This window comes from Plectropomus leopardus, chromosome 6 (assembly GCF_008729295.1).
Source record: "Plectropomus leopardus isolate mb chromosome 6, YSFRI_Pleo_2.0, whole genome shotgun sequence".
In the NCBI taxonomy this organism is placed as follows: Eukaryota; Metazoa; Chordata; class Actinopteri; order Perciformes; family Serranidae; genus Plectropomus; species Plectropomus leopardus.
In genome coordinates this window covers 20,425,515-20,440,754 of record NC_056468.1, presented here as the reverse complement: position 1 = coordinate 20,440,754, position 15,240 = coordinate 20,425,515, and the positions used below count along the sequence as shown (strand labels likewise).

General features: G+C 38.9%; 1 protein-coding gene across 2 annotated transcripts in view; it reads right to left on the bottom strand.

Annotated features, from left to right (window-relative positions):
* Positions 1-15,240, bottom strand: part of unc5ca (unc-5 netrin receptor Ca) — a 250,217-nt gene that overhangs the window by 119,048 nt on the left and 115,929 nt on the right. For both annotated transcript variants that reach the window (XM_042487541.1, XM_042487542.1), the window contains exon 3: positions 2,940-3,083. In XM_042487541.1, coding sequence (XP_042343475.1) covers positions 2,940-3,083 — 144 coding nt within the window. The remainder of the gene's footprint in view (positions 1-2,939; positions 3,084-15,240) is intronic.

Here is a 15,240-nt window from a genome sequence, read left to right as displayed (position 1 = left end):
GACCAAACTTTTCTATGAATGTCAGTTTTTGAGCCCCAAAAAGGCAAAAGTGTGGCCTACAAGAAACAGTAAATCTTCTAGTTTTTACCTAAGCGGACTGCCAGAAATGCCTTTTGTTGTTTTCGATTTTGATTTTGTTGAGGACTTGTGGCCCACACCAGCCGGTTAAGAGGAATGAGGAGTCAGCAGTCTCAGCAGTCAATGACAATCGTTAAAACTGTCTTTGAGTATACAGTCATAAATGTGCACACTTAATAATCTGCTGATTGGTCTAGTAGTGTGTGAGATTAGCTGCTGACGGACAGATACACACACTGACTTACACATGTACACCTGCACACAGACAACCAAATGCATGATTCCCTTCAAGGTTACGCCTGGGATATTAATGAGATACAGGCAGAGGGCAGGGTCTCTGCAGATAAATACATCAACACACATTTGTATCAGTCTATACATTTTTTGTTTTCTTTCTATGGAAAATCTTGCATAGCAAAACTTTAAAATCAAACACCTAATATGTAATTTTTGTTAGCTTCATTCAAGATGCAGATAAATTAAATAAATGAATAAGTAAATGTTTGTAAGTCAGAATTCAATAAATAAATGAAGCAACCAAGCCCTGCAAAAGTGAAAATGCGAGACATATTTACAGCCAAATAAAACAGCCTGAATGAAAAACAAGGGTCGACATGATGGATTTCCTTCTCCAGCACGTATAAAGACCGACCTGGGAAAACAAGACTTCCAGGGTGCGTGTCTGTTAGAATGATACTGTCTGTTAAAGTACTACATATGGGGATGTGTGCAGTTTGTTCTGAGTGTCTGCTGAATGAACTCTATCAAAGCCGCCAGTTGTCCTTTTGAGAGTTCACTCAAGCAGAGCCACACTGTCAGTGTAAGACAGGTAAACCGAGGACGTGGGGTCGATTTTGTTATTGGTATTTCTTCTGTGCTTGACCTTTCTATAACCTGAGCACTCAGACGAGTCCCAGTTGTCTTATATGGCTGAATTGACCAGAGCAATGACGCTCGGAAAACTACTGTTGTGGGTTCAATTCTCAGGCCAGTGAAAGAAGCTTTGAAGGAACAATCCATTCTGTTATATGAGGCTTACATTGAAAGAACAACCAAGACTTTTTAAGGGGATTTCTGTCAAATATCTCAAGTCCCCTGCCATACAGCTGCTGCGGAGCCTTCAAGCGGCCATCACTCAAAGCAGGATTCAACCTTTTCCTTCCCCTGAACTGTTATTTGGGATCTAAAAATCCTAAAATGATTTCCCCATGTGATCACTGTGTATGCAGTATTACATGGTAACACTGTCTGCTAGAGTGATATTGAGTCTGCTTGGGTTTAGTCTGGCCTCTGTTCTTTTGGTGACCTTATAGTCAGACTCCCAGTTGTCAAATTAAATTCCTCACCAGACCATAACAGGAAGCTATTGATGATAGACTGAATTTATAGAGCTAAGTGACTGCTTAGAAAAGCTACACACCATTTATCATTCAATTTAAAATTACTATTGAGGGTTTTACCTTCCTTCAAGTTTTTTTCCTATGAGAGCGAAAAATACATGGGGCACAGACGGGGTGCATCACGTAAAGTGGGCAGAGCAGGGTTTTTTTGACCTGCTACATTGACTCCAAATTTGTAGCATGTGGTTGCTGCCAGCTTCAGTGTGTGCATAATGAATTCTGCCAAGTGATAATGCAAGGTTTGGAAGTGTATAGGCTATTAACTAGTACAGAATTGATGAACTGGATCATTTTAAGTACAGGTGCATTGATATCATTGATTTATTTTAATGTGAAATGTAAAAATACCCACAAGGTTGCTCCGCTGTGTTACTTTGACTCTGATACATTGACGTTGACAGGAGATTTTGCTTGTTTTTTTACACAATTATAAGTAGTTTTTATTTGTTGAAGGGTCACGTAGCCACTTGTACAGAAAAAAAGACTATGTGGGCAAGAGGGGCTTCAATGGTCGGTGTAGCAGCTTAACGTTGCTTTGGATAAAAGCGTCTGCTAAATGAAATTGTAGAAATTGTAGAAATTTTTCACCCATTCAGTACCCCTTTGTTTTTTGTAAATGACCTCTCTTTATAGTAGTTTTCATTGTTAGTGGCAGAGTCTGCTATTCCCACACATGATTCAAGTTGCCTACCTACGAAGGAGTGATTCACAGTAAATGATGCATGCATGAAATACAGTGTTAGTGTTTCTATACATATACTATGCATGAACTGTCAGCTACTGTTTGTAAATGTTATCACCAGTGAAAAGTAAAAGCCACTCCCAGCTATGTCTGCTTGGTGTTTTGCCTTGCTATTGGTTTTTTTTTTTTTTTTTTGGTGCTGCGTGGACAATTTTTGTAGCTTTTCTTGGATGTGTGCTTCTTACAGTCTGGCATCTGGTCGCTCCCTTTCTATAAAGCCCTAACCTAAGCTCTGCAGTGTGTCAAGGAACGTCCCAAACATGACAAGATGAGAAGACAATAAGAAAATACAGACAAAGGGCAGTCTTTGCAGATAAATACTTCACCAAATGCTTCTAGTGGGTCATAAGTAATAAATGAGAGGGATTCATTTTGCATGAGTCAGTACATTGTTCATAAGAAACTCCTGTATTGTATACCTTTAATTCTTTCTCATACAAACCCACAATTTCTACTGCTGCTGGTTTATGTTAAAAGCATTCGACTGGCGGAACACAGGGTGACTTCTATTCTGAGGCTGTCACAGGAAACACAATGTATTTTTAGAGGTAAGTGCTGATAGCAATCATTCATTTAAAAGGCATCTACAAAACATGACAGCTGGCTTGTTTAAAATTGCATTATTGGACCCAGCAAAGCGAAAGTGATAACTGTGATTGTCTCTGTGCATGTTATGTGCAAGATATGTAATCAAAATTGCTGTACAGTAGTGTACTCACATGCAATGCGTACGTGTGCCTTCCGGCTTTTGGTGGTTCCAGCAGAGCTCCAGGCCACGCACTGGCACCAGTAATCTTCAGGACCAAACAACTCCTCAACCTGCTGCCGTGTTATTTCTATACTGGCTTCTCTTACAACCAAACCTGCAGAGAAAAAAAGCACTATTAAGTAATTTGCAATATCTGTTGAGATTTACATTCAAGTTAGAGAAAACTGCCTCAGAGGGTAAATAAGTCACAGCTTCCAGTTTCTCAGAGAACCACTGATACTCAGGAAAAAGAAGTAACTAAAGTCTCTTTAAGCTTCTACTCTGGTGATATGGCTTTTATGTTAGCTTAAAAAAGCAAAAGCCAAAGCGGTGCACAGTAAATATCTCAGTGAGTAAATAGAAGCGGGAGATAATCACACAATGTCTGCTGCTTGTTTACAAACCCAGGTCATTCTACTGAGTAGAGTCACTCCGGATTTAATGTAAACTTTGTGAGATTGTTCCTTTGCACTCCTACCACTTATCTCACTCTGCTCTCCCATTCCCTCTTTTCTCTGGTGTTTTGAAAGCAGCTCCATGTGGAGAATAAGTGTGAAGTTTAAATAGCTGCACCCAGCTGATAGGACTGCAAGGGGAGCGGAGAAAGGGGAGCACAGAGGAGGAAAATAGGAAATGAGGAGCTAGGGATAAACTCAGGATGGAAATATGGGGGACAGGAAAGGGTCAGGTGGAACATAGATGCACAAGCAGGGAAAAAGAGATGTTGAGAAAATTGTGGAAATGCATGACAAAGAAAAGGAATAATGGATCAAAAAGAAGTAGAGGGAGGAAGCATGGCGGGACTGATGAAAGAAAAAAGAAGGTTAAGATCACAAGAGGAGAAGGAAATGAGAGAGACGATAGACTGGTAGAAGTAATGGAGAGCAACGTGACAGAGGCACCGTGAGAGGAAGAGAGAGGATGACAGAATAAGAGGTGGGAGAGGGCAATGAAATGTGAAACGGAAAGGAAAAGGGAAAGGAGATAAAATTGGGTTTTAGGTAAAAGTACGTGGGGACTGGGGAGCAGACGGGAAAAACGCTATGAGAAAAGAGCTTGGCAGTTTATTTCAGGTTCAGCAGTGTAACAAAGACCCAAGCAACAATCTCTGTGGTGCTCTACAAATCTGACTTGGGCCTATTACTTATGAAGACTCTCGGTAAGTTCCTGCCACCAGAGAAATTGAGAGAAAGTTAAAGTAAGCATGCCAGCATAAAGGCAAAGGGGACTGAGAGGAAGGCAAAAAGTGGAATCCAGCTAGCAGGATTGTGACAGACCAAAGGCCAGTAATGGCCGGCAAGAGAATTAAAGAGAAACCTATGAGGGCAAAGAGTAGGAAAGGCAACAAAAGCCTTCATGGAAGCTTGCTGAGAGATGGGGAGACATGGCTTTTGAGTTAGAGGAAAAATCAAGATTGATAAGAAGGGGTATAAAGATGTAAGAGATGGAAAGTAAAAGAGTTAACTCTGAAGATATGGCAAATTCAAATAGCACTGATGGCACAGAGGTCAAAGAAGAAAGTAAGACGGAGCGTAAAAAACTTCTGAAAGGTACTGCTAACACAACAAGGGATAATATCAAGTGAGGGGGAGAGACCTATGCAGGCAAAGAGCAAAGACAGTATAATAAAGTAGTGTGAATACCAGCACTTGAGCAAACTAGCAAACAAGGGAGATTGTTATGGCTTTCCATCTTTAAACAAAATGGGAAAGGGACACAGCAAGAAAGGTAAAGGCTAAGAAAATGGCAGCTAAAGTGGCAATTATAACCAGCAAGCAACCCAGGACTAAAGCTGAGACAACTAGTTGGCAGGCAGTTGCAATGAGGGAAAAACTCAGCATGCGGAGTAAAAGGACAAAAGGGACAAGGAGGAGGTGGACACCAGTGGGCATGAGACTGCCAGAGTAATGAGGGAAGTAAGGCAATTAAAGTGAATTGTTAAAATGGGCCAGAGAGCTAGTTATAGCAAATGGACTCAAATGAATGCAAAGAAAGCATGTAGGATAGTACATGAATTGGACTAGGGGGTTTGGGACACAGTGAGAGGTAAGGAGAAAGGTTTTGCTGAGGAAAAATAAAGGGAAAACATATGCATTTAAAGTGTTTGCATCACTGGGTATATGTTTTTTTAGGCTGAAGATCAAAAACTATTAGCAGTAAAAAATTAAATCACTGGAGCAGTTAAAGTATGAGCCAACAGATACATTGTATACTTGGAATAAACAGAGCAAAGCAAAGACTTATATCAAATTTAACTTATCCCAACTTCAACAAACCTTGAGAAATCAGAAAATAAGAAATCTGAAAATAAGAACAAGTTTAATCCAGTCCAAGACTAAAGATGTTTGTCTTGCTTAGTGAATAATACCACAGCATTTGAAATAGTGGCTGCACCTCAGGTATTGTGACTGAAGAACTGCAGCTGACTCGTATCTTGTATCTCAACTTTTGTACTCTACAAATCCTTTTGCTTGCTTGAAAGTGGTCTAACAAAGAAGCAACCCCCAGGACTGAAAATGCAGCCAACGCAAATGTGTTGAAAACTGCAGTTCATTAAATAGCCACTTAAGGATGGCTCCAACCATTAATCACCATGTTAAAATGTCCAACTTTACAGCAGGTATAAACATGTTTACAGGCTGGTACAAAAAATGGTTTTGGTCTCTATAGTTCATTTAAACATTAATGACAACTGTACAGGTGGTGAATTTCTATATAACTCACTCAATTCAATTTTTTGAGCTAATTGGTCAGATCCAGCTCCTTTTAAGCTCCACCCTCTCGTCCTCATCAACTCGGGTCACTTCTGGCTTGAAAATGCTAAGATGCTAAGAAAATGCTAAAAGCTCCAACACATAGAAATCATCTTTAAATAGAAAATAAAAAGAGATTTAAAACGATTAAAGGAGCAAAACCAGTGAAGGGTGGCTTCTTGCAGCCAACGCAATGGCACTGTCGTAGGAGCTTCAGGCAGAAATGCCTTGCAGGTGGACCCATCTGTACTTACATCTAGTTTCAAGAGGTGCATTATCACTCCTCTTTAAAATATTGGCTCATATTCATCAGCAATTTAACAGTTATTGTGTATAAAGTGAAAAAATCACAAATTGAAAGAATGAACATTGGACTGACTTCTGGATGCTAAATGCATCAAATGCAGAGTGATGTTGACCATGTGCTGTCATCTTAGCCACAATTTTAACTGCATTCCTCATTTATAGATGATAATATGCAAACAAGTAATAATATTTACAGTTCATCCCTATATTAATGACCAAACATGTTGGACTGTTTATTAAGTGTTTCATTTCTTAACACAGTAAATGAAGTTAATTATTCTGCTTTAAAAAAAAAAAGTTGTAGGACTGCAACATGCAAGAGTTGGGGATATCAGTTGGTGAATAAAGGGTAAAGCAGGAAGTGTGTTGCAAGGTATTGCGTATATTGAAACAGGGAGATATTAGTTAGAACACACAATAGAGCAGAGAGAGTTAGGAGGGTACGAGAACAGACAGACAGAGGGAAAACAAAACAAGAACGGGACATATATAGAGTGAAACGGAGAGCATCAGAGAAAGCCGGGCTGGTTTCACAGCGGGGGAAATCAATGCTTGTAATGATGAAATGTGTTCAATTTCTCAGTGAAGCTGAAGCCAAAGAGATCTTGACCAATCTGACACTGCTGGCTTAGTGCTGATGGAAGGCCAAAGTGGCAAGAAAAAAAAAACAGGAGCTGTCAAATGAGTCAACGTGCACTGACGTAATCCTTAAACAGTCAGCTTCAGAAACCTGATCAGCAACCAGTAACCTGTTTTTTTTTTTGTTTTTTTTTTTAAAACATTATCTAAACATCTGTGTTAATCAGAAATGAAAGAAAACTGATAAAGTCAGATTTTCTTTCTGTGAGAAAAATCTGATGTCTTGTCCATGTGCACATAAAACTGGGTTTCTGATGGGTTGTGCTTCCCTTCCTCTTGTGCAAACACTTCCAACAAGAGGAAGTCAACAAGGGCTCCTGTAATATCGACTTGAAGCAGTGCAAAGAGATTAAATAAAATCTCATTCCTCTTGGTGATGCATCCTTGTATCCAAGATGGTTAAATCCAACATCTAACTAAAGTTGAAGCTGAAATAAACAGGTAGAAATATGTTGTTTTCTTGCAGTAAGAGAAAAAAAAAATCACAACAGAACCTGCTCTCTCGCTGCATCTGTCCCAATGCTCCAACCAAACAAAGAAACCCGATGACACTGATGACATTTTGGGATGAAATATCTAATGTTGGAGGTGAATGATGCAACATAAATGTCACATAAATTTCACTGTGTTTATGTAAAAATGACTAATTTGATGTGAGAGGGATGTCATACAGTACACATCACCCTACAGAGCCATTTGTGTGTTTTTGTCAGCATCAGTGTGAAAATTCATCACAGAAAAATATGTCAAACTTTCAACACCACAAATTTGCAGCAGATCACAAACATGCACCTATCTACATCTTGCATGATTCCCTTGTTTTCCTTCAGTATCATGTCAATACAGAAAACATGTCACACAAAACCAAAAAGTGGGACTATACACAGACAAGATGAATAGATGTCACTGGATCTGCAGTTGTGCTGTTGAAAAGGGTAAAGCCCCAGTTGTTTCTATTGTTTGCTAATACGAAGCTCACAAAGCTTGTGTTGCTGGGCAGAGAGCGACTGAATTACCTGAGGCTTAAAAAGTCCCAGATCACTCGGCGTCTTATTTTGTTTAGATACAGTGCTTAGAGCATTCACATCATTCTCTTATGAGAAGACAAGCGTGGAATCTCGGGTCTCTGTAGCATGACAGTGCTTCACATCAACAAAACCTCCGCTGTCAGCTGAGGGAGGTGAGGGGAAAGAAGTAGATGAAAAATGGAAGATGAGTATCAAGACGAGTGGATACTGTCATAAATATTTCTATCAATCACAACGCTGCGCACAACCCTGAGTATTTCTCTTAGTCCTAAAGTGTCAATTCTTATAACAAAGTTTACACGTCAGCTGGGGAGTAAAAGTACGAGTGTAGGTGAATGTGCTTTGTCAGGTCTGGACTTTGTTATCTGACAAATGGGAACTGGGAGTAAACATGCACAAAATACAGGGTTCAGAGTGAAGAGATACAAATCATTTTCTATCCCTGTGGGTATATATAGCTGTTTGTCACTCTATGCATGGCCCAAAAAATATGATGCAATGGTTTAAGCATGGTTCACACAACCTGTAGGTTTCTCTTTTTTTTTTGCAAATATATACCAGAAAGTATCTCTAAAAAAATACACATTTGCAACTGAAAGGTTTGGATAATTTTGCATTCATCAATATTTTCACATTCAAATACCTAGGGATAATTGGTGATTTAATGTTGCTTGCCATAAGTCCCTTGTCAGCAAATCTATAATTAACCTACTTGATAAACTGTTGTCATACCTAGCTCTGCAAAATTCTGGTAATATTCAACATGGAACTTTTCCATTTAAATTATGGGGGATTTATGGAAAATTATATGAATAAAACATAAACATGGGTTCATTGCTCAGGCTGTCTTATGCAGATATATAGAAAAAAACCTGTTACCATATCAAAAGTAGACATAATATATTAAGTTGCCAAATAAATCCAATAATTTGTCAAATGCATACAGACTGAAATGTGTCTCAGAGTAATTAAGTTAACTATTAAACTTAGGTTTGAAGCAAACAAGTAATTTATAAAGCTAATGTTTTATTATAAAGAATGAAAGGAAATATATTAATTAAACATTTAGTGAGCAGGATATAGCAGCTAGCATTTAGTTTTGAGGCTGCTGACTTGAAACTTATCTAGTGTGACAATGGCGTAGGAGAACTATAGTTGTCGATGCGAAAAAGCTGCAACGTGAATGGTTGGACTAAAACCAGTGTTAAGTTTGTTTGTTCTGAGCTACTGTAGAACATGGTGAACTCCATGGAAGACAACCTGCTCCATATGGCTCACTCTGAAGTAACACATGCCCAATTATTTCTAGTTTCAGGTGATTCTACACTAATTGAAACATAGTTAGGAATATTATATTGAATTTCAGCCAATAGATGCTCCTTAATTCTACACACCGGACCTTTAAAACTCCCCAGTTAGCATGCTCAGTCACACTACATCATACATGGTAACAGCTGGCAAGTGAAAACCAGCAGAAGGTGCTAACAAGTTATAAACTGTGTACTTTGCTTTAGGCTGCTGTCTGTTGGATAGCTGAAATATAAAAATATAATATATTTACTACAGCAATATAAAAACTTGAAAGCATGTAGTTCTTTGGCTCATACAGTTCAGCAGTGTTGGCAGTAATGGACTGCACGTGTTACAGGAGAATACTGTGCATGCAGAATGTTGTCATTTTACTCAATTTCTATTTAATTGGATGCTGGCAAAATATCTGTACATGTGGTGGAAGACTGCCACACTGTAACCACAGTGAATGGTTACAGTTCAGTTCCATGGGCATACTTTCTACCAAAACATGCCACGATAGTTTTGCTCTTTCATATGCATTTAACATGTTCACTATTAAAAGGTAAGCTTTTCCCAAAATTGTGGAGCTTAACTTACAGTTTCCAAAATATTTCAGACCCTTTGCAACCCTGATCATACGCAACAATGATTGATGGCTCAACCTGCATAAAAAGACAGTGTATAAAAAAGCAGTAAATTTACCTTTAAATGCACCACTCAGAACAAGTTTGGAGAATTGTATTTACAAAGCAGTACAAAACAGTATTTGTCAGGGCTCAAATTAAAGTGATGTATCAGAAGAAGCAAACAGACAGGAGTTTTCATGTTATCAAATCAGGAGAATGATGGAGGAGAAAACAGATGATGATAAGCAGCTTTTCCACAGAAGCGATAAGGCAAGCAGAAAAGCATGTTTTCTAAAAATGGATTTATAGCTGTACAAAAAAAAGCATACAAATGCAGAGTCAATTAGCTAATCTACACAGTGTCAACAAAATTAATGGGCGTGTAATAATTAAGTGGATTTGTGCTTAATTGGAAAACATTTCTTTGTGTTGAGGCATATGGCAGTTAAATTCAATCTCAATCATCTGATACAATGTTTTCATAATTTGACTGGCACAATGCAACTTTAAGGAGGTACACTGGTGGCCATTTCATCAATTAAAAGTAAAACAAAATGTGTTTCCTGCCATTGCTATTCCTTAGCTGTTGAACCCACTCAGTGTGTTGATCTTCCTCATGTTATCTTTTGAATTTCCCTCTTTTTCTTTATTTCCCACTCATTTCCCACCAAAAGTGTTAAGTCTTTATTTCTCTGAATGAGATGACTGAGACAAGGGAAGAAAAGGCTTGTGAGAGAAACACATATGAAAGAAAGCCAGCGAGTCAGAGACAGATGTGAAACAGAGATGGGGGGTTTGAGGCTAAATGGTTTAGCACACGGAGAGATAAGGTAACAGGGGGAAGAGCACTCAAAAGCTTTGTGGTGTTTAATGTGATCAGTGACAGGTCAAGAAGACAGGCCTTTAGGGAAAGAAACAGAGGATATAGAAAAAGTCAACACTGGCTATTATTATTTCATCAGTGCCACAGAGAGTGAGTCTGACACAAGACAAAAGCATGAGGTCATAGACAGATCCAGGGGATGGGCACAGTAACACAAAGAATGCTACATCTGTGGATGCAGTGCATTAAGTTGCATTTCGGTTGTAACAGAGGTGTTGAATTAACATTATGCTGTTGCTTTCTCTCCTGTATGTAAGGCACTAGTTTGTGTCAAGTTGAGTCAGCAAACATCTCCTCTGCTCAAGTGTTTGTGAGCAGTTCGCTGAATGCTGACCAGCTCCAGGGGTGTTGTTCAGTAAATGACCCGGCACTGTGACCTACCACCTGTGGAGGAGCTGCAAGTGAAAACACAGTTTCCCTACAGGGACTAATTCAGGCTTTGTAGCTTCACCACAAACCCTTTACAGAGACTGCTATTATCTTACTATAGTCACTACTTTAAAAAACAGCAAATGTGTTGAATGCCAAACAAACTTGCCTTGGAAAGAGATATTTGAGATTACATGTGTGTGTAAGACATTTTATAAATATTTGTGTGGAACTTACAGGTGTGATGAAGTTTGTTTTAGGAGAAAGTCTGAATAATTTGTTAGTTTAAAAATCACATGCTGCTCAAAGGCTTAGAGATGTTTTTGTGAAGATCTACAGAAGGACAAAAAATTAAATGAAAAAAAATGCAGTGATGGAAAGTCACTGAAAATAATGTGAATCATTAGTTATAGCTTATACAGTCACCAGGGCCTAGTTGGTTAAAAAAAAGGATTATTTATGTTTGGCTGTCCAGGATCACAAATCAGTTTTACTTTTGTGTCGGTTTTGCAAAGCAGCATTGGATGGGATCATCCTGATCCTGACGCAAACATTTTATGGGACAGAACTAAAATCTTTGCGATCATAACATTAAATTATTTTTGTTTTGTACTAACAACTATTTATCACAGTTATAAATCAAGTGCAAAATGTAAGTAAATATCTATATAATTAACCAATATAAAGTTTAATTGCCTGTAGTTCCTGAAATCAACCCTAAATGCACGCTTCTTCTGGCATCAGGATAATGATTTTTTGGGATAAAATATCCTAATTCTTCAAAAAGGTTTTAAACAGCACATACTGAGGGTTTGATCCAGATCCAAGCAAAAACTGGATTACATGAATCCTTTTTTGTCTTTCTTTAGACAACTCATTTTCGACATTTGATCCAATCCGATCTGAAATCTAAATTCTGATCTGATTACCTCTGAAAAACTGAGCCCAGGGGACAGTTTCACAGAGATATTTTCGGCTGGTCTGTTGTTTCTGCTTAGATAATGCAAGTTAAACAGTTGCACAGATATCAAGACTGACTTATTTTAAGCCTCCCCTACAGGCTAATTCAGGACAAAGAGCCATGTTTCCATGGTAACAATCAGTGACACCTGCTGACCAGTGAAACCAAATGACAACAAACGAGTCAAACATGGCTCGGAATTTGCTAATATTACTGTGGAGCGAGTAATGAGAAGGGAAAGAGTTTTTAGACACCACAATGAGGACAGTGAGTCGTTATCATTTGCTCGAGGAAAATAGACTGACGAGTTAGCAGAAGTCCTGCCCCATTAAGAAGCCAAAGTATCGCAGCTCTGCTACAGGTCTGCACTGTGCTGGGGTTTTATGCTTTTGTGATATTTTTGTATTTTTACACTTTCCAAGTGAAATGTTCTTGTGACAGTTGTCACAAGATTTTCTGCTGGAATGAACGGAGCTGAGCGTTTTGACGCAGTTGCTCAGTCAGCCATGTTTTTGCAAAGAAGTCTTAATTTACCCAGAATTCATGGTAAATTAGTCCCACTTGAGATGGTGTAGAACTAGACAGCTTTGTGAAGTTTCAATCTGAAGTACATCTAAGCAACAGTCAAAGTCTTTTTTCGACCCTGATCTGAATACAGTTGAAATTTTGGACTGATGCTTTATAAAATCACTCTGCATGAACATGAAAACACCACAGAGGAGAATATCTGTGGCTAACATCAGCTATTAAGACAAGATACACAGTATCTTATGTAAAATAGATTACAGCGTTGAATCGCATTATTGATGTGTAACACTAAAATGCAAAACCAAACTTGCATAGTTCAACAGCTCAGTCATTCAAGTAAGATGTTCAGAAATGCATTTTGCAGCCAGTGCTCAAGATTTGAGGACACGGCATGTTACAGCACCTGAAAGCCCTCTATAAATGATTGCATTAATATTATAAGAAAAGAGAGTGAAAGATGGAGACAGAAAGGCGGAAACGAAATTGAAAAAGTAAAATGACAACAGGATGAAAGAGCACGGGTTGACTGAGTTCTTTGCCTACGGAGGGAAATCATCCAGGACACTGACAGAGCAGAGTCACCGGTCTGTGACCAAATGAAGACACCCGACGCATGCAGCTGACTGTGTGTGTACACATGCATGTGTGTGTATGTGTACGCTATCTTAATGGCTCCGACTCTGACATTGATTGATCATCACAGTCCCTCCTGGTCCATGTTTGAGTGCCTCCGCTGTGTCTATGTGTATGAGAGTGTGCACGTACACATGTGATGTCAGTGAGCGTGCACTTTCATGTCCTCCAGTAGCTCTAAAGAGGCAGTGAACCAGGACATCCCAGGACACAAGAAAAAAGTCAAATAAACACACAAACAGTCACACAAACAAACAAACAAATAGAAAAAACACTGTTTCACAAAAAATAAAACACCTTTTACACACACCAACACAGCACAAACACACACTCACAGCCAATGAACACAGTTGTGTATACGCACTGAACTGATAGAGACACAAACACAGAGCTGCCTTATATATTGCGAGTCATTGACACAGAAGCTAATTGACCTCCTTTATAAATCGTGATGGTTGTTAATAATTGAAATTGAACAATCTCAGTATTAGAGAGGGAGAGATGGATGAAAAGGGACAGAGAGAGGCAGCAAAAGAGATGAGGGGAGAAAAGGTAAGCGAGCTAAAGGAAAGAAGGTAGAGGAGAGTGGGAGTGATGCCAGAACGAGAGAAAGTGGAGAAGAGAAACATTAGGAGGAAGAGAAAGGAGGAAGAGAAAGGAGGAGAGACGAAGGAAAAGACGAGAAAAAATCAATACAAGTGAGATGGCAGCAAAGGAGGGAAAGAGGTCACAAATCACCCAAGCCAATACTACTGTGCCAATAATGTATGTGTGTGTGTGTGTGTGTTTGTGTGTGCGTGTGTGTGCGTGTGTGTGTGTGTGTGTTTGTGTAGGTGTGAAGTCACAGGTCAGTGCTAGCAGACTAATAACTATTCACACTCTGGCTAATGGAGACAAAGTAAGTAACCTAGTACACAATATGTCATTAGCACACTTCAATGCTAATGGAGATATACTGAGGTTGTACGCACGCTGCTTAAGAAAACACTGGAAACGCCCTTCACAATAAGATATGCACTCTAGACAAATTATGCTGGTTCTCACCTCAAGTCACATTAATTCAGATCAAGACATGGTAAGCATGTTTAAGCAAATGACATCGCTAATAATGCTATTGTATTAAAGTAGCTCTCAGGAGGAGGGAGGGTTTTGTTTTGTTTTTAATTAAATGTTCCTTTCCTGCTTTGGCTCAGGTGCAGGGATTATCGGCTGGTGTGGAGACCCCAGCAGCGGGTCAAGTTAGCTCTGTTTGTCAAGGAGACTGTGATAAGTAGTGGAGCTGCTTAGAGAATCAGGCCTGTCCCCCCCTCAGTTGGAAGCTGACCTCTTTGACCCCCAAGGCCATCCCACTGCCCCTTTTCCATTCCCTCACCCCCCTGTCCTTGCCTGTGACCTTCACCTGGTTTACCCGCCCTCCAGAGGCTCCATGTGACTACATTCCAAGTAATTGTTTGAGCTGTCGTGAAGCTAACATAGCTACACTTTCTATCCATTATACAGAATACAAGATGTGCATACCACCTCATTATTGGTGTCACTTTTTATATAAAAGTAGTTTATAAATAATTTTAAAGTGGTGATAAAATGGATAGCCTGGGCATTGTTTAATAAATTCTAATACCAGTACTTATAGCAGCACCCTTAAAGTGATACCAATACCAATGGAGTACTTCATGTGATGCCTTTTTTAAAATAAAAACTGCCACCACACTTGACAACACACCACAGACTGTATGTTGTAGCTGCTGCAGTGGGCCAATCACATTCACATTGAACTGAAAAACACTTGCAATGATTGGCTGTGAGCAAAACCATACAAATAGTCTTCGCATTTAGCTTTATTTTTTTTAATTCATTACTTTATTTATGTTTTATCTATTTTATTTCATTTTGTTTGTGCTTTTACTGCTTTTATTGCTTTTTGGTAATTTGGGTCTTTTTATTTGTATTATTTTATATTAACATTTTGCATCCTGCATCTTAAACTATCCATCCTGTTATAATAATTTTATCTTAACTCTACCCTAGTTTTGTTTCGCTTGTGTTCGGTAAGACTGGCTTTCTGTTGTATCGCAGTATACCCTTTCAGCTTTTGCTTTTTAAGGTGCTAAATAAATAAAGTTCTTATTATTATTTCTAGATCTGGGTATAAGAAGGATCCACTTTGGTCACATACGGTTGTTTTTTAAATGTGACATACAAATAAAGTGTGACTTGACCTGAATGCAGGTATCGTTTGACTGCAGAAATTTA